Source organism: Pelmatolapia mariae, linkage group LG22, assembly GCF_036321145.2.
Source record: "Pelmatolapia mariae isolate MD_Pm_ZW linkage group LG22, Pm_UMD_F_2, whole genome shotgun sequence".
In the NCBI taxonomy this organism is placed as follows: Eukaryota; Metazoa; Chordata; class Actinopteri; order Cichliformes; family Cichlidae; genus Pelmatolapia; species Pelmatolapia mariae.
Genome location: NC_086245.2, coordinates 3,066,825 through 3,093,806, shown reverse-complemented (window position 1 = coordinate 3,093,806; position 26,982 = coordinate 3,066,825). Strand labels below are relative to the sequence as shown.

The 26,982-nt window shown below is 43.1% G+C and overlaps 1 protein-coding gene across 2 annotated transcripts in view; it reads left to right on the top strand.

The window, feature by feature from the left end:
- The window catches only part of LOC134619771 (protein MTSS 1-like), a 71,795-nt gene that overhangs the window by 32,348 nt on the left and 12,465 nt on the right, over positions 1 to 26,982 (top strand). For both annotated transcript variants that reach the window (XM_063465601.1, XM_063465600.1), the window contains exons 4-8: positions 17,916 to 18,000; positions 19,980 to 20,071; positions 20,179 to 20,253; positions 20,480 to 20,491; positions 26,615 to 26,772. In XM_063465601.1, coding sequence (XP_063321671.1) covers positions 17,916 to 18,000; positions 19,980 to 20,071; positions 20,179 to 20,253; positions 20,480 to 20,491; positions 26,615 to 26,772 — 422 coding nt within the window. The remainder of the gene's footprint in view (positions 1 to 17,915; positions 18,001 to 19,979; positions 20,072 to 20,178; positions 20,254 to 20,479; positions 20,492 to 26,614; positions 26,773 to 26,982) is intronic.

The window sequence follows — 26,982 nt, the reverse complement described above, 5'->3', positions numbered from 1 at the left end:
CAGGTAGTTTGTATAGATGACTGTGGGGGAGCGGTGAGAAGGCTTACACAAAGGTAACTTAATGTGCCCACTGTTAAGTCACTGTGTGTGTGTGTGTGTGTGTGTGTGTGTGTGTGTGTGTGTGTGTGTGTGTGTGTGTGTGTGTGTGTGTGTGTGTGTGTGTGTGTGTGTGTGTGTGTCTATCATCTCCAGGGAGCAATGGGAGGATCAAAGTGTGTCTGGCTTAACAGACACCAGCCAATCAGAGCTGAGAGAGAGCTGCCTAAACAGGCTCTGGGTAGTTAAAACAGTGTGTTCATACACACAGGTGTGTGCGTGTGTGTGTGTGTGTTGTGCGTTGTGAACTGGCAAAATTACCCCTGTTGTCATAGACCCCCCACACAGTTTGTACTGACACAACACTCACACACAAAGCCTCCTTTAAAGTGGAACTTTTGTGCTTTTTGTGGGTTTTTTCTTATTCACTGTCATATTTATCCTGTTCCAGTGGTCGATGATCTTATTAAGCATGGCCAGAGTTTTAAATAGTGAGGTCAGTGTTTGTACGAGTGATCCCTGTGGGCTGAAAGCTCAGTTTCACTTAGTTTGCAATTCTTTCCTCTGTTTTCCCTTTTCTTTGGACCTGTATCAGAAGCCCCGCCCACATTCTGGTTAAGAGGGGCAGCCAATCAGAAAACAAAAAGCTAGCATAAAGGGAACAGAGCTAAAACACTGTTTTCAGGACAGTGAGGGTGCTCCGAGGGGCTGCACCGAATCCCAGAGTGAGATGAATAAAGGTTATTTTGAACTGGGAACCATACAAAGCTGCTCCAGCAGAGTCCAAGAATTTAAAAAGTATGGAGGTGGAAATGAGCATACGGCCCTTTTAGTAAGTTCTGGTCATACTGGTGTGTACAGCAGTGGTTCTCCATCAGTCTCAGAGTCTTTTGGAAAGATTACAGTTTGTTAAACAGCAGACGAGCAGCGCTAGCCAGACTGCCTCAGACTGTCTGCGTGTGTAATTAGTGTTAAGTGCTTTGTGTATACGGAGATAAGGTGGAGCTACAAAGACACACTCTCTCAGCACACTGTTATTATCTCTGCCTGTTTGAATCTCTTCCTTTTTCTTTCCTTGCTGAAAGCTTTTCTGTCTGCACTCTAGTAACTGCTGTTTACTGTCAACACATCCCAGTTTCACTGCTGCGACTCTGCCGCTGCTGATAATTACAGTCAGACCCGTTAAGATGCCGGCACATTTTCTTTTGCATGAATTATTGTATGATTTAAAGAAGAAGAGAAAGAACTAACAGTTTCATAGATTTGAAGCAAACGTGTCAGCTCATATTGCCTGTGATTGAGCACTAAGGTTTCATGTCTGAATAATGAACATTAATCTCACGTTTTGGTTTTAATGACTACTCCATGTGCTGGAAGAGGAATTTGTAGCCTTTTCTTCCATTAAAAAGACAGTATTAGGCTCTCATATGTGACCTGCAGTTCTGACTTTCACCACTAGGTTTACATTTCCATTAAATCTGCACGCCCTTGATTGAGGCTGGTCCCAAAAGCGAGTCAGTACCCTCACAGTCTCATGTTGTTTTTTTGTTTGTTTTTTGCTTTTTAAAGGCTCGGCTTCAGCTGTGTAAATAGCATGTTTACAGCTAACAGTTGGTCTCTGTGAAAGGCTTTCCCTCTGTAGACAGACCGAGCTTTCGTCACCTGTTTCAGTACTGTTAAGATTTCAGATTATTGGTATCTGTGCAGACTGATAATCAACCCATAGTTTAGTGCTAGCCCTCACATGTTAATCCGAATCACTGAACTAGACCTCTGAAACATGTTTGTGGTGTTGGTGCCTTCTGGAGAGTCTTTACTGGCTTACTGTGTCGTACAAACTTTAAGATACAACCATGCTCCAGTGTTGTCGAGTGAAATGCTAGTGTTTACTGATTAGCGAGGATCTGTTGTGTGTTGAAGCTTATTGATGCAGCTCTCTATTCAAGCTTGTTGAAGTAGCTGATAACTTAGCAATCCTACTTCTTGTCCAAATATGGCCACATCGGGCAACAAAAACTGAACCTAGCGATGCCCAAAATACCAAAGTTGAGGCTTCAAAATGTGGAGTCCCAAACCAGGGGGATGACAACATGATGGCTGTGCCTGGTTTTACATGCAGTTTGAGTGTAAAGTGATCGAGTGGGGGATAAGACTAGAAAACCACTGGTAGTCCATTTCCACACGCTGGGTTTGTCTTGCAGAGAGAATTAAGTCATGAAATCAAAAATGCCCCCAAACATGGTGAGTGCATGCATTTGAGTTCCACCAACATAAAATCATAAACGAATGTTGTTCTTATAGGATCAACTCAAAAGAACCTGATGAGAGTAATAGAACATATGCTGATTGAGCTCATTGAAACTATATGAACATTGGGAGCTGTGGCAAAAATTCCAATCTGACTCAGCTGTTCGATTGCAGACACTGCTGGACACAATGCACAACAACAATGATGGAAAATCGGTCTTGTACCAGATTACCTAGTATTTCCATCTGCAGTCCTTTCACATATGCAAACAATATTTAAGGAACTATAAAATGCAGAATATGCATCCAAGATCTTGAATATCAGAGAAGTAATAAAAACAAAAATTCATTCATGGCCTGAATAGGTGAAGGAACACTGCACCCACCCTGAACCGCCGACCTTAAAGCTCTGCACATCAACTCCGAGCATGTTCTTAGTGCTCAAAGTGCAGCTTAAACTAAACTACAAAAAATATAATAGAACAAACTAATGATGATGGCAGTGTTTGCAACCTCGTCACTAAACTCCATCCATCACTGGAGGCAAATTTCAAACTATCAAACATTTTTAATAGTGACTGCGACACCTGCAGTGGAAAAGAAAAATGATCTCGATGTGACTTTTGACCACAGATGTGTTTTTATATCACAGCAATTGCATCACAGACTGTGTTCTCTTACTTGGGCTGCAAATCTGTGAAATTGCACAGAAGCTGCTGCAGCAACACAAGAGGCAACGCCGTCTTTACCAGAGAGGTCGAACTCTGAAGTGACACAAGCTTTTAGCATTCAGACACCGCTCCCTCTCTGTCAAACACACACACACACACTCAGAGGGCAGTGGGTGTACACCGTGAGCCTGCCAACTCTTTCAGACTACAGATTAGCGGTGAAATAGGAGCTGTGGTTTCGCTCGAGGGGCTGGCAGCAGCTCGGGTCAAACAAATCAAACGCTCACTTTGCTTTGTTTTAGTCTCAGTTCAAAGAGTGTGTGTGTGTGTACGTGTGTGTGTGTGTGTGTGTGTGTGTGTTGGCTGAAATCTTTCAAAGCTGGGGACTACAGCGTTGGACGCTGTTTTAAAACTTTGGATTAAAGAGCGTCTGATATCAGCGGGATCTGGTTTCTGCATTCCTGTTTCTCTGTAGATCGAAGCAGGTTTCCACCCGTCTCACGTGTGTGTGTTTGGTCAGTGTGTGTGTGTGTGTGTGTGTGAGGCCTAATGGCTGTGAGGTTGGTTGGTCCCTCTGTCCTCTGAGTTGTTGTTTCATTCATTCTGTTTTTGCAGCTGCCAGAGGAGGAGGAATAACTAAACTGTTCATCTCGTCCATAAATATCTCCACAGATATTCACCTCATTGAAGGAGCTCCTCAGAGGCAGATAAATTGGCTGCTTTGGTTGTGCAATAGTTCACCGACACATGGGAGTTGTAACGAGACCGAATGATGCTGTGCTTTAAATGTGCAGCATTTGGAGAGCTGTCAAAGTTTAGGATGGCTCACAGAACATTTTCCACTCGAGCTAAAATGTCTTTCTAGGATTTTTCCCAGGATAACAAACCAAGATTTCTCTTACCGTTATCTGAATTGTTAAACATTTGTAGCTGGGAAACTCTGGTTTGTCATTTTAAACAGCTTTGATTATACTTCTAATCTTTCGTGGTTTTTTGGAAGGCGCGACTGCTCCGTGGTCATAATGTCCAGGTCGCTGTAACAAACTAAACCCTGATAATCGGATGGTATGGAGAGTCAAGTACAAGACCTCCAACGTCTCGGTGTAATCAGTCATCTCCTGACTGGAAGTTTGATCCACGGATGTCCCACCTCACATTTTAAAGCACCTGCAGCCAACATGTCACTGCCTGATGCCACAGCGCAGCTTCAGAGGCCTCGTAGTGTCTACGTCTCGATGGGTCAGAGCTGCTTTACTCACACATGGCAGAGGTAGAATTACACTGAAGGTGTTGGTGGAGGCATGTTAAGGTGAGATGCAATATTCCTGACTTCTGTCTGATAGTCACAGCTGTGAATACAGGCACGAATGAATGAATAACCACACATGAATTCAAGGGACAAGATATCAGTGTCTGGTTAACCTCCTAGGACCTGACGTCCACATATGTGGACATCACATTTTGGGTTGTCTAGACTAAAATACTAAAATTTGCTCTACAAGAGCCTGATATCCACATACGAGGACACTATACTGCCACTGTTTCTTTGTTTTTACACTCATCAGGTCCCAATCAGAGAATTAAAAATGCATGCCATGAAAGCGTTCGGGTCTTAGGAGGTTAAATGAGATTTTGAGAATCTTTTTTTAAAATGTCAAAATTTTCAGCGTTTTTTTGAAGTCACTTCATAAAAACAATAAGTAAGTCTTTCTTTGTTATGATACACACATTTTTATAAGCAATGTTATTCTGATGAATTCAACCTTTTTTCTTAATAGTGGAACACTTGGAGCGAACACGTGCCGCACACTCCATTTTCCTTCCTGCTCAGCGTTCCTGCAGCGGCTCACTGAGCCGTGGTCAGAGCAGCTGACAGGACAGCAGCTGTCTCACCGCTGATGATTGACAGTTATCAGTGTCCGTGACAACCCCGCCCCGCCCCCGTTACAACCGTGTCGGGTCAGCAGATACGACCGCAAAAGGTGCAAACCGTACGACTGCCTGCTGGAATTAGACGACTGAAAATAAAAAATAAAAATAAAACAGCAGATGATGCAAACCGACACAAATTCTTAAAAACCTCATTAAATTGTTGCTGCTCGTCTTGTTGGGTTCTCCGTTTTTATATGAATCCCAACAGCAGCAAACTGATACAGCTTTCCAACTTCAGGACGTGACGAGAGAGGGGAGGTGTTATTTAAAGAATCTTAAGCCTTTACTGTATCACTCACACACACACACACACACACACACACACACACACTGCAGAAAGCATCCTAAGACTGCAGCCCTATGTTGGCAGGCATCCTTGGATCGCTCCCCTCCCCACTTCTGTGTGTGGTATTCCAGGACTGTACGACCCCGGTCGCCCCTCCGTGAGATGTGAGGAATTCTGTTTACTCCCTAAAAACACTCCCACTGCGTGTGTACTCTATCCCAGTTAGGAGAGGCGATTTTGAAAGCTTAAAGATGGAGCAACGACGCTTGAATGTGATCAGACCTGGTGCTGCCACATTCATAGATAACAGATATTCAGACTTTTGCTGCACGTTTTCTTATTGTCAGCGGCTTCATAGCTTCTCATCCAAATGCCCCGCAGCCTTAAGGCTAAATATAGAAGTTCAGGTAATGCATCATCTTGTTTCTGTCTCCATGGTTCAGGAAGCTGGACCTCAAGAAAATTGTGAAATTTTTGCACTTTTAAAAAATCAAATGGGCTAAACTCAAAGCTGCACTCATGATATTTCTACTGCAGCGCTCCGCACAAACAGAAGCTCTCACATAAAAAGAGATCAAAGACATCAAGATGCCCAAAAACGTGTTTCTGTGTGCTGTGGAGTGCTTAATGGGAAATATGAGTTCTTTGTTTCCATTTGAGCTCAATGTGACCTTTGTGACGTGTCGCTAATTGGCAGGAAGTTGGTATTTCGTGCCTCTGCATTAAAGAGATTGACAGCGAGCGACACCTCTGCTGCTTGTTGACACGTGAGACGTATTGAAGTTGTAAAGTGACCTTGGCTATATGCAGAGAGAGAGCGAGAGAGATGCTGACTGATGCAACCATCAGGCAACACCATGCGCCTGATTTAACGCTGGCCATCACCTGATTAGTTACTTCTGTCATGCAGCAGCAGACTGACAGGAGAAGCTGAAGTTTTGTGGGACCTTTTAAATGATTTTTGACTTCTTTACAGCTTTTGTGTCGAGTGTGATCTTAATGGCATCACAGCTGTGGTCACATGTGTGTTACTGCAGCAAGGGAAAAAAGAGTGAAATCAAAGTGCTAATGTACGGTGATGCCAAACTCTGGGGTTTTGCGGGTTAAACAAGCTGCTGGGATTGCACCATTTATCACATATTGACAGTCTAATCATAGAATAGAGCAGCCTGCTCTCTGAACTTACAACTTTAAATTATTGTGTACTTAAACCACATTTTTTTGTTTGTTTTTTTCCAAAGGTTGAGACTTATTTTTATGTGAGACTTGCTTAAAAACATCCCATCCTAAAATAATAATTTTAATTATTTTGTTATACACGCAAGAAGATCCAGATTTTGCAGTCCCGGTAAAGGTGGAGGCACTTTTTAACAGATTTGCACATTTGCTGCCTTTTTAAAGAGTAAGTTTCCTGTTTGTTGCTCTCAAAGGTCAGAGTTTGGGTACTTTGTAGCTTTTTTCTCTTTTTTGATGTAACTAAAAACTGATCCGAGTTGATCAGAAAACACAGCAACTGAAAGGATCAAAGTACTGAAACCGTTTTACTGCGATTCAGTCAGGAACACTTTACTGTCATTGACAGTGCAGCAATGCAGCAAAAACTAATCTAGTAAACTCAAGAATAGAGCGGACATCAATACGATATTAGATATGACACCAATTATAATTACACTTTGCCTGAAATGAAGACACTAAGGGGATGTGGGTTGCAAAGCGGGTTGCAGATACACAGGAATTGGGGCCTAAGGCAGTGCAATTGGTGTAATTTCTATATAGGGTCTTCTCTGTGAATGTGTGCAAGGGTATCAGCTGATGTTTAGGGTCTGTGGACTGGATGTGACTTCTTGGCCTGTTAGAACTGAGGCTACAATGTGGTTTAGCTTTTAGTATTTCTTTTATCTGGGTTTTTTGTTGTTTGCACCGTAATACTTGTGTTTGGGATTAAAGAAGACTGTCCCAGAAGAAGAGCAGGGTCGTTGAAGTGTTTGTTTCCTTTTAATCTTCACTTCAATCTTCCAGTTTTCTTTTCTTCTTCTTCTTTTATCCCATCTTCTGTCCTCTGCAGCTCCAGTTGTCATTGTTTTATTCTTCTTCCTCCTCCTTCATGCTCCAGTTCTCAAAAATAGCTCTCTAGTAGTAACCTCCCTGTAGCAACAAGACAAGAAATATAGTCTCGTACTACAGGACACTGATTTACTGCCTGTCCTGCTGGGCCACTGTGTGTGTGTGTGTGTGTGTGTGTGTGTGTGTGTGTGTGTGTGTGTGTGTGTGTGAGTGTGAGTGAGTGTGAGATGCTTCAGCTGCTCCAGTTCCTCAGCCCAGTTCCACCAGTGTTCGTGTGGAGCTACTCCTGTGGGAATGCGATGGCTGAGCTCACGTCCCAGTCGGATGGATTTAAATTCCAGTCTTAGATTCCAGGTCACCCACTGTTCACTTCAACACCGCGCTGACGCGGTTAAAGTGTCGAGAGCGCTCGACAGCGAGGTTATCGTCTCGGAAAAGTCGGTCAGGAATCTCGATTTTTAAATTAGGGTTGAAAGTGTGTATGCTGGATTAGAGTCGTGCCCCAGGACACTTCCCAAGAAGTTTTTCTGTCTTTTACCCAGAAAGCTGCCGATGCTTGTGATTCTCGTTTGTGGCGCTGAAAGCTGAACTTGTTTAAAAAGTATTTCAATGACGTCCAACATGGCGGTCAAACATCATCCGGGAGTTCATTCAGTAAAATCAAGTCATTCGCTGTTTTATTCAGTACTAAAGGTGCAAATAACCTAATTCACACTCAGCCAAACAAACATTAGCATAAACTCAAATATCAAAGAACTCTGTTTGTTTCAAGTCTTCATCAGGGAGAAAACAGAGTCCATGAACGCACCAAATCTTTCCTCGTAGTGTTCCCAGAGTAGAAAACTTCCACTTAGGGCTGAAAAATCTCAAGCAGGACAGGACGAGTCTTCAGTTACCTGGACAGATATCAACAATCATTCACTAAATTCAACCCACATCACACAGGAAAAAGATCACACCGCGACATCAACCACAGGTAACAAAAGCTCATCTTTAAAGGCAAATAAAGGTCATGAGTAAAATCAAAGTCCTCATAAGTCAGGATATTTAGTGGCCTGTATTTATAATTGCAGAAAGTCTTCATTGTCTATGACCTCTTTGTATTGAAAGAGGAATATGGTCAACTCCAGCAGCTTGCAGTGTAGAAGAGTAAGTGCGTAGCCATCGGGTCGCTAATGTCACCTGTGTGCTTGGTGCAGTTATGTTCTGCTCACCTATCCTGCAGCTTTTTGCTTTACTAATGCTAAAGAAACTTTGCAGCTGGGACGCTCTAGGCTGTGGATTACAAATGAAGTTTTACAGTTAATAAAATAATTCATAGAAAAGTAGTTTTTGATATTTTAGATTTTATGCATCCTTCCAAAGAGCGTCCAGGAAGAGCTCCTTAAAACTGTTTGAAACATCAGTGCAATTTAGATGTTTTTACTATAGATTATGAGATGACAGGGACGTACAGGAGGAAAGACCCTTTCCTCAGCTCAAGCTACTAATAACACTCAATAATAAATCAAAGTGAGAATGTCCATACTAGCTGTTATCTGAGTTTATGTGACGTACTGATTCATCAACATGTAAGCAGCGTTTTATTGTTGTGGCTCTGCTGTTTTTATCTACTTACCCTCGGGTCTGCCGAAGGGTCACCAGATAAATCTCAGGTGTTCTGAGATGAGAAATGAGAGAGAAAAGGGGCGTGGCTACTGTACCATTTTTGTAGTGGTTTTATTTTCCTCTAATTTTTGACGTCACTGAGCTTTTTAAAGTAAAATCTGCTTTTACCGACTCAAGTAGAAGTGATGTCATATGAAAAAATTTACAACAACAATATTATCTCTATAAACAGACATTATTGGGTTATCTCTTTTTACCTGATAAGCTCTTATGAAAGTTATGAGTCTAAAATCAAAACTATATGAACACAGACAAAAAATATACACGCATTTATATTCTTCTCATATGTGCATAACATTTTAAACTACACTACATAGTTATCATCAAACCTAAACACATTTTTAAAGCTTCACTGTTGGAGCTGCTGGTTGTTGGAAGAAAACGGATGAGACGAGAGATTATTCCAATGCAAAGGGATGATTCTGCTCTGTTTTTGGCGCTGGCTGAAGTCTTTTTGTGGTCCAGAGTAATGAAAGCTGGCACAAAAAGTTGAATCAGTCTCGTTTGCTCATTATTTATTCAGATAATTCCAGATTTCCGTCTGAATTGTGCCAAATTTAGACTGCATCCTATGTAGTCCAAAAGCAGAATCTTATGTTAGAAACAGAAACTTTGTTTTGTATCATCTGTGCTGTTTAACACTTTTCCAGAAGTAGTTTTTGGTTTCTGCTAATCATCGGTTAACCAACATTACCTGAGAGGGTTTTTTTCTCATAGGTTGAGATGTCTGAACTCCTTGATGATTAGCATGTTTCCTTCATTTCGCTCCAGTCCAGCCTCAGTTTTGATCTCTTTCCCTTCTTGCTGGTCTCTGACTAACAACTCATTTCCTGTGTGGTGTCACGGCCAGGGCTTCCTCTGTCTGAGGGTTTAAACGGGCCGAGTTTGGTCTTCCATGCAGATGAGCTGTTGTGGAGCCTCGGGGCCGTTCTGTCTGCAGAGCAGCGTCTCTGTCTGACCTGCAGCCGGTTCGCTCTGAAGCTGAGACAGAGACGCTGCTCTGTCCCACTGAATTGGGTCAGCTGGATCTCAATACCACAAACACACACACAACACAGGGCCCCAGTGAGAAGTCGGGTCAATCAGCTGCATTTGACCAATAACTGATTGACTGATTGTGACCCTGCAGGAAGAGCTCTAGCCTGCTAACACCGGACATTAAGTTCATCTTAACTGTGACTAAAAATCAAACCTTTGTACTGTTTGAGATTAGAGAGTTTGCTCTGGTTTTTGCAGAGATATTAGCCTGAGTGCATTTTTGTGCATTGGTGTACGACTTGTCCAGGCAGCGTCTTGGTGCAGGCAGGAATACGATCATACTTAATTAGATCATATTTCCTTACTCAGCTATTTTTCTAAAATGATCTCCTTTCGTTTGTTCTGCTCAGCATTTGCACTCAGTTAAAAGGTTACTAAAGTTAAATGTGTGTGTTGCAGTGCTGATTATTGATATGCACAGTGTTTGTGTGAGTTACCCAGTTTTACAGAGAACTGCTATAGTGAGGTCTGCCTTGTTTTGCCTACAAAAGATCATACACACCACTTGCCTTGTGGTGCTCAAATCTCTTCAAAAAAAGGAAAAATGAAAAAAAATATACATTTGCAATCCCGACCCAGTTACTCAGAAAACACACAAACCTTGTTCTGAGTAGTTTCGTGTAGGAACCATTTGGTTTCTGGTGAATTACAACCTGCCAACCCAAAGAACTGTGCAGCCAACTAACATCACAGCCCAGCTGAGGGGACGACACTGACGTTTACATCATGTCACACTGAGCATGATCCCAGCGTTTCTGCCAGAAGAGTTGTTAAGCTTGGCGGCTTCAGCCAGCACGTTCGGGGTGTGGATGGAAGGCAATTTTATGTTGCACTTAGGTTTTGTAGCTCTACCAATCCACTAAAATGTAAATTGTGGGGTACAGATGGGAGAGCAGAGCTGTGTTGACATCGATGCGTCTCTGTGCACACAGATGTGAGAAAAAGACACCAGGAAGTTAATTTTCCACTTTATAGCCTGTGGCAGTGTGAAAGCACCGGATCACAGTTTACATCCATAAAATCCAGCAAAGTGACCTAATCTACTGTGATTATACCACTGGATCAGTGCATCTGATGTATGCAGATAGATCAAAGAGTATTGAGCTGCAACATGTGTTTTATGTCTTAGTAGTTTTTCCAAGCTGCTTTTATGTGTAATATGGCAATAATGGATTACTAACATACAGAGTTCTAGAGTAGTGTCACTACTACGGAGCTCGGACACACACTCTAACTCCTGGATGAGGATGGCTCATCAGTGTGTGAAGGTTTGCTGTGTCTCCCAGCACGGTCTCAAGAGCCTGGAGGAGATTTCAGGAAACAGGCAGTTACTCTAAGAGAGCCGAACAGGCTGCAAAAGGTTTTTAACCCATCAACATCTGTATCTGCATCACTGTGTAAGGAGGAACAGGATGAGCACTGCCAGAGCTACAAATGACCTCCACAGGCCACTGAGTAATCAGAAACAGACTTTATGAGGGTGGCCTGTGGGCCGGACATCCTCTGGTGGGCCCTGTGCTCACTGTCTGGGACCGTGGAGCCAGACTGGCATTTGCCACAGAATACCAGGTCCACCACTTTCCACCCTGAGCTCATGTGACAGACCTGAAAGGGTCTGCCTGTAACATCAAGCATGACTGGTTTGGTGGTGATTGTCCGAGGAGGCATATCCATGGAGGGACATACAGATATCTGCAGGCTCAACAACAGCACCCTTACTTAGCCAAAGGAAATCCTTGGACCAATTTTTAGACCCTGCACTGGTGCAGTGGGTCCTGGGTTCATTTCCTAGAGGAGGAAGGAACTGATACCACTGACTGGCCCCATCAGCTCAGTGATGCGCTGGTCCAGATCTGGGAGGAGATTCCCAGCAGACCATCCATCATCTCATTACGAGCATGTCCCAGTGTTGTCAGGCATCCACAGCAGCTTGTGGCAGCTGCAGAAACTACTGAGCAGCATTTTGAGTTGCTCATGGAAACTTTGGTAAAGTGAACTAACCTGCTGCATCTTTTTTTTTTTTTACTTAGATTTTTGAGTTGTTTTTGTATTCAGCTCTCTGTAGGTTGATCATTTTCATCAAAGCATTCAATGTTCCCTCTAATTTTTCATGTGTCTGAGCGAACACACAAACTCCCTGAGCGGTCCCTTGGACCACTGTGAGCGACAGCAGACGTGTGCACTGTGGTCACGCCAGCATCCAATCCATCCAAGTTACATGTTTATTAAAATAATCAAATGACAGCATTTACATTTATGTTAGACTACTTTTAATGAACTGCTTTATCCCACTTACAATGAAAATGTAAAAAAGTCTTGTTCATGACCTGTGTAGTATGTTAACACTATTGGAAATAAAAATAACTTGAACTCCAATTTTGAAAACACAACTTTCTTTTTTGTTTATAAAGCTCTGACTTCTATTATGAGTATGAGTCTGTGGTCTGGGAGAGAGTCCTGTAACTCTGTCTGCAAAATACAGCATATAATGACCAATGTTGGGCAATTAATTATATAGTTACTTCTTCAAAAAAGTAACTGAGTTATGCAAACAACAAAGTTTTTTGCAGCTGTTTACCTAAAAATGCAGCCAAGGCGTCTTTTTTTAAATAAGCATTTCAAACTATTTCCAGAACAATCAGCTGTTCTGCATCAAATCTGATGCCACACAAACTTTCGAGCGTTTTCCTTATAAAACACCGTTTTTACCGTTTCTTCCCGCAGTAAATATAAACAACGATAGTATTCAGGAAGAAAACCAAACATTGCAGATATTTGTTTTTATCATAACTCTGGTTTTACGTGGCCTATCAACACAATTTAAAAACTGGTATAAAGTCCACACTTTTTCCGTCAATTGTTCCGTCTGTCCTGCTCACATCTCCAATGGTTGTACACGTTGTCATTAACGTGGCTTCACTCCACATCAGCCACGCCGCTTTGCTAGCTAAAACACCGGTGTCGGCACATAAGGACGCTGTCATAGCCTGTCAACGTCGATTAGCTGCGTATATAAAGTTTTTATTTTAATTTTAATTCAGGTTAGATTTTTTTTGTGCGCAACGCAGATTTTCTGTGCGCAGAGACCGTGCCAGCAGTGTGCAATTGCGCACGCGCGCAGCTTAGAGGGAACATTGGTGGCATTGTTTCCTTCCTAAAACATTACCTAGTCCATATCATTATAGATGTATATGCATGTTTTTCCCCATTGTTTTCAAAGTGTTCTTTTCATTTATTTTGAGTGTATTTATTGCACTTTAAACACCACAGAATCAGAGTTATCTTATAATCAAGAGAAGCCAGACATCTCTACAGCTGATGTCTCTAAAACTAGGCAACGGTTTGGGTTGATAAACGGCACTAAGAGCAAGTGGTAAAGCCTTTTGTCAAGAGAGACACCGACTTGGAGATCCTGCCAGGATAACCACATCCACATAAACAGGTGTCCTCGCATTAGTAGTTTTAGATTTGATTTGTTTAGATCCGTACCAGGCTCTTTACAAATCAGAAGAACAGTGTGTGTACACAAAGTGAATGATGATCTGACTTAAAGGACTCTCGCCTCTTGGCTTGAATGTGAATTGTAACGCTTCAGATCATTGATGCTGCCTCCTAAAATAAAGATAGTGCACTGTTAGTCACGCTATCTCAGACTGTGGTGGTTCTGAGAAATTGAGGATATGAGGTCAAAAAAGGTTGAAAGACGGGGAATTACAGCGTGTGTGGAAACCTGCCCAGCCAGCACTCCGGCCAAATGTTTGTAGATGAAATTGTTTTCACAGATCTGCACGATTTAGCTCGCCAGTGAGAAGCCATCTTGGGCCTTTTGTCCTGTAAGAAAACCTGCCATGTCAGCTTTATCAGCACGTTTGGATCACATAGACCTTCAAAGGTGAGCTCATTTGGAGGTCTGCTTTACGACTTTGACTCTATTGTTGTCGTAAAATCTTTACCGGAGAAGCCCTGCAGCAATTCTGACAAATTATATTTTGCACCACCACTAGAGATGGCGGGTGAGAAATTTGGCCTGGACCGATTCTGAAGTGTGACATCTTGTTTCTCAGCGGAGGGCAGCAGAGACGAGGAGATGAGGTGAGAAGAGAGGAGGCAGCACCTCCTCTGAATGTGAGAACAGACGAGAGAGAGGAAGATGTGGGAGTGATGGAGAGACGGTGTGAAGGAGGGCAAGAGGAAAGTGGAAGAGGAGGTGGTATTTGGAGTGAAAAGAGCTCTGGCTTCTTAAAGAAATGGTTAAATCAAACATGGATGAATGGCTGATGGACCGTACAGCCCCGAGGCTTCAGGGTTCAAGAAGCTGTCAATAACATCAATAGAGCCCTAAGAATTTCTTCCAAAATAAAAGAAATCAGGCTCAAGTTAGGGTTGTTCGGCCCTCCACTTTGGTGCTGGAGTAATTTTGGGAGCCAGGAAAACTTTGCACTTACGTGTCTTTCCAGGAATCATGACACGGTTATTTAAAACATCTACAAACTTTGTTGTGAACAGTCTATGGGGCAACTTTTCTTTTTTTTTTTTACTGTCTACAACCAAAAGAAGCACACAGCTCACTGTGTGCTCCCAGAAACACCACACATGACAGAGGTTTAGGGTCATCCAGCAGAAAGCCAGTCTTTAAAATGTTTTTAATACGTCTTTGCTATTGAAACTATCTGTAAACATAAAAATAGTTTTAGTGCTGAAACCTTATCAAACTTGGAACTGACACAGTTTGGTCCTTTTATCAACCACAACCTGATCTTTATTTGGACTTGGTTGCCGTACATTTCTTCCACTCCACTCACATAAGTTGATTGACCCATTAAGGTTATAGCTCAGCTAATATTTTCATGCTTGTTGCAGTGTCTCTGGTATGAGCCTCTTTTCACGCAGCTTTCTTCTACACATTGATATGGTTCAGTTTCCCATTTGGGACTTTGTTTCGTTTTCACTTGCTGAGAATTCAGCATTGAAGATTTAATCATCAGCAATCCATCATAGACACACATGCAGGGTAATGTTATTTCATCTTATATTTGTGCTGGGAGCAGGACGGCTCACCTTCGCTGTGCCTTTGATGGCTCTAAGGAGCCTAAAGAGAAGGCAGAAAAGAGACATGAGGGTGTGACAGAAACATGTCGGAGAAAAGACGAAGAGGAAAGGAGGAAGGCATCGGGAAGGGAGAGGAGTGGTGCATTGCAGTGTTCACCCACCCCAGTCAACTCGTGTGTTTGCACAGTATACTTGTGAGGGCTCTTCCTGATGATATTCCTTTCAGAAGTTAAAGAGTAAGCAAGTCCACAATACACGATATTAAAAAACAAGAATTTGCTAGTCAGGATATTAAGAAGTGAAGAATTCAGGAGAGGTTGAAGTTGGAGAGGAATGTGGTTGTTGATGGTCTTCACATGTACAGGAAGGCGAGCGCTGGCATGTGTTGGAGGAGCTGCTGGATCTCCAGGCTGCCAGGCTGAGTTGTGGTGAACTTTTCCCCAGGAGGGAGTGTTCTGTCTGGGGGAAAGAGAAGATGACCATCTGGCCTATTTGGGCGCCTGTGGAGCTTCTGCTGCACTGACAGTCAGCTCCCCAACACCCTGCCAGAGTGTCCCTGAGCAAGACACTGGAGGTTGAATGCCGTCCATTTCTGGAGTTGCTGAAATTGCTTTATTAACTTGGTTAAGTTATCAAATGTGTTTGCCTTGTTTCCAGTCTTAAATACAGAAAAAAAAGATATTTATTTGGCTCATGTTTTCATGGGTTTGTTTATCGATTGGATGTGTGGGAGAAGGTGCAGCTACCTTCTTTGTCCTTTAGGAATTCTCTCCCTAATAACGTCTCAGATTACACAAAGTAACAGTGAACTCTGAGTCGGCTTAAATTCACAGAAGAATGTCAGCCAGTTCAAGATACTTGGAACAAGCTTTTTACCAAGTAAGCTGATGAAGAAATCCAATGTTGTTGTGCGTTCACACTAAATATTATCCAAGTCATCATTTGTAGAGGTGCAAAGTGTCAAATCCGGGAGTTTCCCTTAGCTTGTAGCAGCTAATGCAGCGTGACTGTGATGATGGTGGTGCAGATTGCAGCTCGGCATGTCTCTAGAATCTCTCATGAATGTTCACCTGGGCTGAGGTCTGGGTGACTTTGACGATGTTAGCCTTTCTGTGGATTTGCACTGATCAGAGGATGAACTGCAACAAGGTCCAGTGTGAGATTAAAAAAGGATTATTCTGAATTCTGGATCATGTAAAGCTACTCTAGCAGACTCCAGTGATAAGAAAATCACAGCTGTACATGAGTGGAATGGCTCACATTTGGATGTATATTTGATGCTGTGCAGATCTAACGCACGAGTGAAAGATGTCAGACCCACACAGAAGTACGAGTGCTCTGCAGTTCGCTCATTTCGACAGGATCTGTGTGTGTGTGTGTGTGTGTGTGTTTACATTCTCCTAGAGATTTGCTCCATATAACACAAGCTGATGACATGCAAGTGTTGTATTCATCAGTTGTTTTTGCTATCTTAGGTAGGGGGAATAATTCTGTTTTGTACACATTTACCATCCCTGCTGATTATAAACAGGATAAGTTATAGCTTGTCAAAGCTTGTGGTTTGTGTTAACCTGTTATGTTGAGGATGGTGGTTGCATGTTTTTACTATAATCTATTAAGAGTTTATAACTTGCTACAGTCACTGGGCACTTCCTTAGGGGCTAGTGCTGGATTGGACCTGTGTTTGCCATCAGAATGACCTGAATTCTTCATGGCATAGATTCAACAAGGTGCTGGAAACATTTAGGATATTCTGGTCTAAAATCACGTGACAGAATCACACAGCTGCTGCAGATTTGTCAGATTTGTCAGTTGCATCCATCGTGTGAATCTCCTGTTCCTGCCTCAAAGGTGCTCGATTGGATTGAGATCTGGTGACTGTGAAGGTCATGTTCAAAAAATCATTATGAGATGAAATGAACTTTCTGACACAGCGCGTTATCCTGCTGGAAGCAGACACTGTACACTGGGTACACTGAGTACTCAGACAGCCTGGGGCATTGATACTCTGTAGGTACTGAAGGGCAGAAACTGTGCCAAAAGGAGTGTTCCCGTTACACCACCAGCAGGAGCCGGAACCACTAATAAAAAGCAGGATGGATCTAATCTCTGTCATTTATTCTAACTTCTGAGCCTACCATCAAAATGTTGCAGCAGGAATCGAGACTCATGAGACCAGGTGGTGATTCTTCAATCGTCTGTTGAGTCTGTGAGAATTTTATCCTCAGGTTCCTGTTCTTAGCTGAGAGCAGCGGCGCTCGGTGTGGTCTCTGCTGCTATAGCCAATCTGCTCTAAAGTGCGACGTGTTGTGCGTTTTCAGATGCTCTTCTGCATACCTCAGTTTTCACTGGTCAGTATTTGACTCACTGTTGCTTCTTATCAACTCAAAGCAGCCTGACCTTTCACTTCTGTCTTCTGGTATCAACAAGGCATTTGCTCCCAAGGGAACTGCTGCTCACAGGATATTTTCTGTTTTTTAAACCCTAGAGATGGTTATGAGGGGAAAGTCATCAGTTTCTGAAATACTCAGACCAACCTGTCCGACACCAACAACAACGTTCAGTCCTTTAAATCACCTTTCTTCAACACTCTGATGCTCAGTCTGAACTTTAGCCGGTTGTCTTGATTACGCCTAAATTCATCGAGTCGCTGTGACTGACTTTTCGAGCAGGTGAAGGCTTGTAGCTAATAAAGTTGCATATGAGTGTATATGGTATTGATAAGGTTTCTTATTTGGAGGAAAACCTGTTTCAGCTTATTTAGAGGTTAAATAGATGATAGGCAGAAACACAGGATTTACAAATGCAGGAGCTGCAAGGGTGATTTTAGTTGTGAGTTTGTGTCATGTTGAAAGTCTTCCAGTGATCTGCAGCTCCCGGTCTGACTGACAGATTGTCCTCTGTGTCTGTGTGTTTGCTTTCAGGGGGGACCCGGGACATCGGTTCAGCCCTCACCAGGATGTGCATGAGGCATCGCAGCATCGAGGCCAAACTACGCCAGTTCTCCATGTGGGTAGATGTGTGTGTGTGTGTGTGTGTGTGTGTGTGTGTGTGTGCGCGCGTGCGCGTGCGTGTCAGATGAACAGGAGTGGCCTGTCCTTCCAGTTCTCCATGGCAACCTGCTCCTCTGCCTGCCTCAGCTTTTAGATCCTCCATCTTGGTCCATCAGTCTCTGACTCAATCTAATGACATCATTGTGGCTGAAAATAATTATCCAGATCGTTTTTATAAATACAGCCTCGTCCATCTTTGTGCCGCCTTCTTTCTGCTTTTACGAATCCTCCTTACACTCTTCATCACTCATCTTTTACATCCACGTGAGCGCAGAGTGCAGTATCAGCCCCAGTCAGTCCTGCTGTGACCACATCCTTTCACCAGCTTTCTTTCCAAGAGCCTGTAAACCTCACCTACCGCTCCTCCTGATCAAAATCAGCCTTCCTCTTTTTCATTTTGCCTTCGCTGCATGAGTCCATTAACTCCACCCGTATGAAAGCCGAGAGTCTGAGAGATTGAAGTTGTAAGATGGGACCTCCAGCTGACTCTGTGAACAGGGATGCAGTAGCAGGAGGATGCAGGGTTCACCTCTGTTAATGAAGTATGATGTGTCACGGCAGACATCCAGTTATTTTCTATATGGCTAAGCAAAGCGTCCCAGATGCCCTTCACCCAACCACCTCCCCCCTCCAGCTCCTCTGTGGGGATCCAGAGGTGTTTCCTGGCCACATGGGATGTAAAATCCTCTTAATACACATTATACAGTATCAGGCTGATAAATCTTAAATAAGTGTTCTAAAATAAAGTTCTATTTTCACACCAAAATAACCAAGTAGGTAAGGTTTTTAAAAAAAAAAAAAAACTGAGGGTAAACGTCCTTTAAAGGTGACCGAGCCATTTCCCTTTGACTTCTTTTTCCCTTCTGGGGCATCATGTTTGAGGTCACAGTGTCAGAAAGCAGGGTAAACACTATAAAGACACATAGAAGTAGCAACAATTTCACACTGCTTTCTTCTTCGGTTTCACCAAACTCGAGTCCAGTTAAATGATGACTGAGTGGAATTTCTCAGGCAACTGCACTGACTCACATCATCGATGGAAAAAGGGGTGAAAATGATCAAGTCTGCCCAGGTGTTTGACTCACTGCTAACTGGCACTGGAGCTGCTAAATGACCATGACCTCAGCAGTCATTTAACCTGGGAATGAAAGCTAATTGGTCCCTTTTCAGGGGTTTTTATTCTCTACTTGTAATCACAGTATTTATTCTAGACCAACGTTTCTGAGACTGTGGGGCTGCTGGTGGTGTGCAGATGACCAGGGGAAAACACAGGAGTGAAACTAGTGTTTGACTTTCTTTTAATGCTGGACAAATGCACAGCAGCTCATGTAAATCCCAGTAAACATGACCTCATAATATCTAATGGCTCCTGATCTCTGCGATGCTCTGTCAGCCTTTAATTACTAAATGGAAAAATGACCTCAGAATAAATCCTCTTACAAACTGCTTTATGAATCAGCTCTCTTCTTCATTCAAGAAACTGAATACATATGCTTGTGTCAAATTATTGGTAAATCCAAACTTCTTAGAAGTGGCATCCTGGGAATGATCTCCATGCACCAGTTTACTGGTGATCGAGCCCCAACGGAGGCAGAGAGGCTCATGCATGCTTTGGATGCTGTATGCACACTTAAATCTGATCTGTATGCTTCAAAATATCAGCTCCTTTGATTTCTGCACGTGCATCGGTTCTGTTAGGAAGAAACCGCTGCAGCTAATCACTCTGCTAATAATGCCCACACACACATCTGCATTAATTCCCCACAGATTTAATCCGGCCTTCATCTTTAATTCGATTTGTGTTGTGTGGTCTTTGTTTTTGTCTGCAAAAGGAACAGCTTTAACCATACGTGGTGTGTGTGTGTGTGTGTGTGTGTGTGTGTGTGTGTGTGTGTGTGTGTGTGTGTGTGTGTGTGTGTGTGCGCGCGCTTTCAGGGTGTTTCTGGACTGTCTGATCAACCCTCTACAGGAGCAGATGGAGGAGTGGAAAAGAGTCGCCAACACTCTGGATAAAGACCATGCCAAAGGTTTCATACACACACACACACACGCACACACACACACAAAACCTCTACATGCATCTCAAACTTCACACGCCGTTTGCATTCACACCGTGTTTGTGTGCATTTTCCAGAGTACAAGAAAGCCCGTCAGGAGATCAAGAAGAGATCATCAGACACTCTCAAGCTGCAGAAGAAAGCTAAGAAAGGTTTGTCACGTGTGGGTTCACTGCATAAAAAACTGCAGCTGAGGGGCTGCGATATTTTGCTGCAACTTTAAACTGTTTAAATTAAACACTTTGTGGTATTTGTGGGAAAATTCAATCAGTAGTTGTTTTATAGGGTGTAACTGCATGGAGCAATGTGCGGATGTAAAAGCTAATATCATGTTTTTATGTGTTTCCGTTGGCGTCCCATCATGCTTTGCTCACCCAGCTGATGTTTTCGGTAAGTACACACCCATCTATCCACCTTTCTTGCTCTTCTCAATAATGCAAAAGCTCAGGCGACTGGTGTTTTCCATTTTTACTTCTCCAATGTTTAGTCTGAGTGTGGTTTTAATATCTCAATAATAAAAAAAAGAGTGTGTTAAACTTTTCCACAATAATCCAGAGGGCGAGCTTAGAGGGTTGTGAGTATATCAACAGGGTGAATATGAGACAGTTGCACTCTGGCACCTCCAGCTCAGTGTGAGTTTCACATCCAGCCCACTTCGGTCGGCTGAAACATGTTCCCACGCTGTTTAGATGTTTGTGTGACTCACACAACAAAGACTAGAGGCACACCGAACGAGAGTCTTCAAAGGAAATATTTTCATGGCTCGTTCAGTAAAACCGTGTTAACCAGTGTGACTCAGCCCCAAACGCAGCACGCGACAGCAGACGACAGGGTCAGCACCAAATGTTTGGGGTTGTGGAGAGGCTCAGTCAAGCAAGAGAGTTTAAACATCTTGGAATCTTCTTCACATGCGATGGGAAGTCGGAGAGCACTGGATTGGTGAAGCCACGGTGAGGGTGAAGAGAGCGGAGCTCAAAGGTGTACCGTTCTATTTACTGGTCCATCGACACTTCACCTCTGGTCATAAAGTCTGGGTAATGACTGAAAGAGTCATGTTGTGAATATAAGTGTTTGTTTTCACATGTGCAGTGTGTTTAAATCAAACGTTAAAAACACGGTAAATGCTACAAATTTACAAACGCCTCAGCTGACTCGGATTCAGAGTAAACAGACTACAGGTGTGAAAACGTCCTTAGTTTCATCTGGAGGGTGGGTGGGCTCGGGCTTAGCGATAGGGCGATGAGCTCGGACATCTGGAGGAATCCGGAGGAGTAGAGCTGTTGCTCCTGCAGTGTCAAAATGAGCCAGTTAAGGTGGTTCGGGCTGAATAGATTACTTATCTCATCTGGAATAGGAATGCTTTGGGAACCCCCAGAGGGAACTGGAAAGTTTGCTTAGGGTGCCGCCACCATGACCTGACTTCAGATAAGATGAAGAGGGCGGGCGGATGAACGGACGCTGACAGAGCTGCATAGGTTATCCAGAATGTTTGAGGTGTGATGAAAAAGTTTGGAAAACAGCTCCATAAAGACCAAAAGTCCTTATTAATGTAAAATTAACTGAGCTCCTGTTCAGCATCGTCTTCTCGGGCATGTCCAGATAGCTTCCACGCTGATGCTATTTTCAGATAACAACCTGGAGGTCCACGTTAGCGCCGCCCTCTTCAGCTCCATCTAACAGCAGTGAACACAGTACATGCTGAATCCTGTGTAAAGGAAGCACCATTACCTGTGCAGACTGCGATTTCAACCGAGGACCTCAAACTTGAGAGAGCAGAGATCGATGAGGATCATTGTAGATGATGAGAGCTATAACAGAGCCGATATCAGTGGTCTGTCTAAATGCGGTGATATCGGGATATTTTTTGATCATTCACAGTTGTAGATGATGAATTTATCCTCCAGGCTCAGGCTGTTAATGCAGAGTAAAGCTCTTATTTGCAGGCTCATAGAGCTGATAGCATGACCGCTGACTCTTAGTTTTCTGTTTACTAAAGGACTTGACTAAATTGTTCTAAAATAACTTTTAGGATAGCATGAAATCCAGTGGAATTACAGGAATGTGATGTGGCAATATTACTTCTTCGCTCTGCCCGCTGAACTCCAAAGGACTACGAGTAAACACCAAAACAGGCTCTGCTTTTAGAACAAGTAGTCCCAGTCTGAGCGATCGCACTGAAACGAGCCTTATTATGACTGGAAACAAAAGCTCGTTGTTGCTGCCGACAAAGGACTCGATGGTTTCCAGCTTTGAATTGAGCTTCTAAGACAAAACAAACAGGACCCAGGGTTGACCCCAGAGGAACCTCAGATGTGGTCAGACTGCTTCAGTCCTCAGGTCCTCCCAGCCTGTTATTACTGCACGAGAGGAAACTCCCTCTGCACTGGAGTGGATGTCATGAGGGAAGAGGACATGGAGAAGTTTCAAGGAATGAAAAAAAAAAAGAGGTGGAGGAACTTGTGCTGGAATGAAATGAATGTAATGACAGAGGATTGAAGACTGGAAAATGAAGGGAAAGCTCTGAGTAAGAGTTAATGTTATGAGAAACAGATTGAGGGAAACCACCTTAAGAAAGGTTTTTTATTTATAGCGCTGGCTTTGAGCACGGGAACCCAAAATGGATCGAGTTTAAACAGGAAAAGGTGAAAGACAAACTGTTGATACAAAGCTGGAAACAGCACAGCTGGTCTAAAGCAGTGGGTCATGTGTGAGGTGAGCTCCGGTGCCCCATCATAGACACCACCATGTAGTGCTGAATTTAAACTGGGTGTTATGGTCCGCTATAGATTTTATTACAGTATCGCATGGGATCCTGGAGTTGCTGGAGTTTGAAAATCCAGATTTGTAGCTGACAGTTTGCACCAGGTTGTCTTCATGTCTCTTATAAATTCAAATATGTGGATGTGTTTTATATCCATATATATATGTGTGTGTGTGTGTGTGTGTGTGTGTGTGTGTGTGTGTGTGTGTGTGTGTGTGTGTGTGTGTGTGTGTGTGTGTGTGTGTGTGTGTGTGTGTGTAGCTAAAAAAAATTAAAAATCTAGCAACTGCAGGTATCCAGGGTACAAATCCCCCTACACTAACCCTCTGCATGGCCCCCTTCACTACATGCACAAACCTCCTCTGAGGTCTTCCTCTTTTCTTCCTTCCATCTTCAACATCCTTTGTCCAGTATGTCCACTATCTCTTCTCTGCACATGTCCAAACCATCTCAGCCTTGCCTCTCCAAACTGCTCAACCTGAGCTGCTCAACCTTGGTCACTGCCAATGAAAGTCTTGACATCTTCAGCTCTGTCTCCTGTCATTTTTTTATGTCACTAGCATCTTGTAAATCTTCCCTTTTACTCTCATCCTTTATTTATCCAGGTGAAAAGTGATTTGTGATGAGATTTAAATCTAATTTCCAAGAGACACCTGGGCAATTGTCTCCACCCACTCCACCTTGCCTGCACTCTCTTGCATTGACTTTTTGCTTTGGGTGTTTGACTCCAGGTATTTAAACTCATCCCACTAACATTTGAATTATTATTGCATCAGTTCCCAATAACAATTATCTGAAGGAATCTTAAAAATCAGAGAAAGTAAGATCCTACAATGAGAGAGCGAGAGAGAGAACCCCAATGACCAGGTGACGGCAAAAACTCCCTTTTAACAGGAAGAGACCTCAGATCCAGGTTCAGGGAGGGACAGCCATCTGCAGCGACCAACGAGAGGAGAGAGGACAGAAAGACCATGAACCGGTTAGGTTATTGGGTTTGGTAAATGCAACGTTCTCACGCAGACCCCTGATTACATTACAGTGGAACTCCATGTTGATTGTCCAATCCTTTGGAGTGCACACGCTTGCAAAAAAATCTGTTGTTTTGGGATTGTGGGTCTTCTCAGTTTGACCTCGTGCTGTATCGAAAAGGCTATGCAAAGGCCAACAGAGGACACGAGGATGAGGAGAAAAGAAAGCATTCAGAAATGTCTCAATTTAGACAAAAAAGGAGGAGATCGTGAGATAAACAAGAACATAAGAGCGATGTTCTGCCCGAGACCTCCTGTTTGTTTGAATTCTGTGGGAAACCTGGAATTACGTTCACATTTCTGGAAGCAAGTCTTCACCATTTCTTTCCTCTTTATCACTGAAGCCTGTGCTTGGAAAATTCTTACAGAGAGACGGCGCGCGTTCTCCCGTCTATCAGCCCGACCACAGAAGCCGGCCTCGGATCTCGCTGGAGGAATGAGGAACTTTAATTGCATGTTTATGTCTGTCCTCAAATCCAGAAGATGAGATTACCAAACGATCGCTTTAAAGAGGAGAAACTGAACCCCAAAGCACCATGTGAAGGGGGAAAGACAGCAGTTGTTAGGAGTGAAATTAGCTGATTAAATGTGATCTTGTCACACAAAAGTGAACGTCGCTTTGAGGTTTAGAAAATTGCTGCAGGCATTTTTCAGTCTGCTCTGTCATGTCGTATTTTCATGACAGCAAAGTCAAGAAAAGACTGAGTAATCACATGTTGGTCTGCCTGCTCTGTGCCGCTGTGGGCCTCGGCTGCAAGCAGTTCATGGCACTGTCCGTGGTTTTAACAAATTCTAGTCAAATAAAAGAGGGTGCATTTTAGAGCGGGGCTCGTTGTTGATGGATTAACTCAGATTTTGTTCTCCAGTGAGTGTTTAAGGAAGCAGGACAGTCTGGTGAATCAAAATAAACTTGCATCCGTAATGATTCATGTCATGCCACATAACGGTTTAAAAACTGTTCTCCGGACATGACGGGAAGTTGTCTTAAAGCAGTGTGCTTGGGGAACTTCTTGCACATTTCAGCAAGAAGCTATGATGGTTAATTGGTCAGCGTACATTTCAGATCCATCACTAACAGAACACACCAAAGCAGCTGTTGACAAGCTAACATCCTCTAAAGTGTAGCTGTGGGCTGATGAAACCAACGAGGAAAGAATTCACTATTGCATAATGCATTCATTACATGTTATAATACAGCAGTGCAGAAATGTACCCGGGGAGAGTTTCCATGCAGTTTCAACTCTTCTGTTCTTTCGATCGTTGCTGACTTAACAGCCTTGGAAGACCCAGATGGCCTGTTTTAGATCTGTGCCACTATACTCATTGTCAAAAATGGTTTTAAACTTGCTTTCAGCCAACAGCCAAATAAAGAAGGAGTAAAGCTGCATTTAAGACTCTGGAATTCTTTTTTATATTATTCCTATCAGTGAAAGTAAAGACCTGATGCTGTTTTTCAGAGAATCATTTGGTCAGTAGATCAGGAGGTGGTCAGGTCTGCAGCATAAGTTGTGAACCTTCTTCATAAGATGGAAATCACAGGGTGAAATCTGAAGTTCCTTTGCTAAGCCCTAAATCCTGTTTCGTAGTACGCGGGCAAATGGAAGAAAAGAGCAAAACACGCCTGGATGTAGCAATGACTCACCAGGGATGATCTAAGTTGCCTTATACTCATGTTCAACATTTCCACATTTCCAATTGGAACATGTGAATTTACCAGAATTAACGTGTAGCATGCTAAGATCCCCAAACACTCGACATATTCAGTCCCCTGCAGCGCTCCGGGAAACCCACACCCACAATAGCTGCTCTCGATCAGTCAATGAAACAATGTAAAAATAGTTCAGTGTTGCTCTGTGTCACAAAGTAAATTAACTAATCCAATTACAGTCGCTGTGGGAGATGATATTAAAGCATGATACAGACTCCAGCTCATCCGACTCATGTCGCAACGGCCGTGTCGACACGTGAAATCAGTTTAATCTTCTGTGTCACGTATGAAACCGCTTTAGTAAAGACTTGGAGTAAGGGAGAGTTGAGACATTTGGACAGAGTTAAAAATAAACCAGAAGCCTGTTACAAAACACTTCATAAAAGCAGCAATGTAATTTCAAAATGGCAAACATTATTAATGTGTGGTGTGTTTTCAGTGGGATTCCAGTGGTTGTTTGTTTCCAGGCGGGATGAGCTGACTGATCGCCAGAGAGAAAAGACTTGTTTAAAACTTTAATGTGGTTAATGGTTTGTGGGAGGCTCTGACTGTTGTTTTTGAAGCCACTGAGTGATTGTAGTTTCAGAGCAGGCTCTGCTCTTTGTAGCTAAAGTTCTGTTCAGTGAGAATTGGATTTCACAGATGGCTGATAATCTGGCTGCAGCTGTGAGGCTGCCTCCTCTTTAGTTCTGTGTGGAGTTTGTTGATCTGAGCCAAGATGGACTGAAGTGATTGCATTTTGTTAATGCCGCAGAAACGGTTCCTCTGCTCATGTGTAGGTCTGCAAGAGAGAGAGATTGAGAAAACTCTGGTGTTACCTTTGGGTGGCTGCTTAAGTTTAAAAGTTTAAATCAGCATTTTGAAAGACGACTTTTTCATTTTTGTGTATCGTTTTGATTTTTAGTTACTTTTTATTGCAAATAGTCCCCGTTTTCTTTCTTTTTATGCTATTTTATGCCTTAAAGATTCTAGTTGAAATTGGATGCAACAAGGTATGTGCACGTGTTTGTGTTCAGGCCGTGGAGACCTGCAGCCCCAGCTGGACAGCGCCATGCAGGACGTCAGCGATAAGTACCTGCTGCTGGAGGAGACGGAGAAGCAGGCGGTGAGGAGGGCGCTGGTGGAGGAGAGGAGTCGCTTTTGCTGCTTCGTGTCCATGCTGCGGCCTGTCGTGGTCAGTGATGCATTCAAACTGTTTATGCACAACACAGAAAGATGTTTGGAGTCCTAACCAGAGTTACGCAGAAACTTTGCAAGCCTTTGAAGAAACACCTGGCCCCTTTAGATTTGTATGTTTATGCTTTGCTGGACGTCAGCAGCTGCAATCCAAATGTAAATCTCTGACAAACATCAACTCCTACACCTTCTGTGCTGCAGCTCTCTC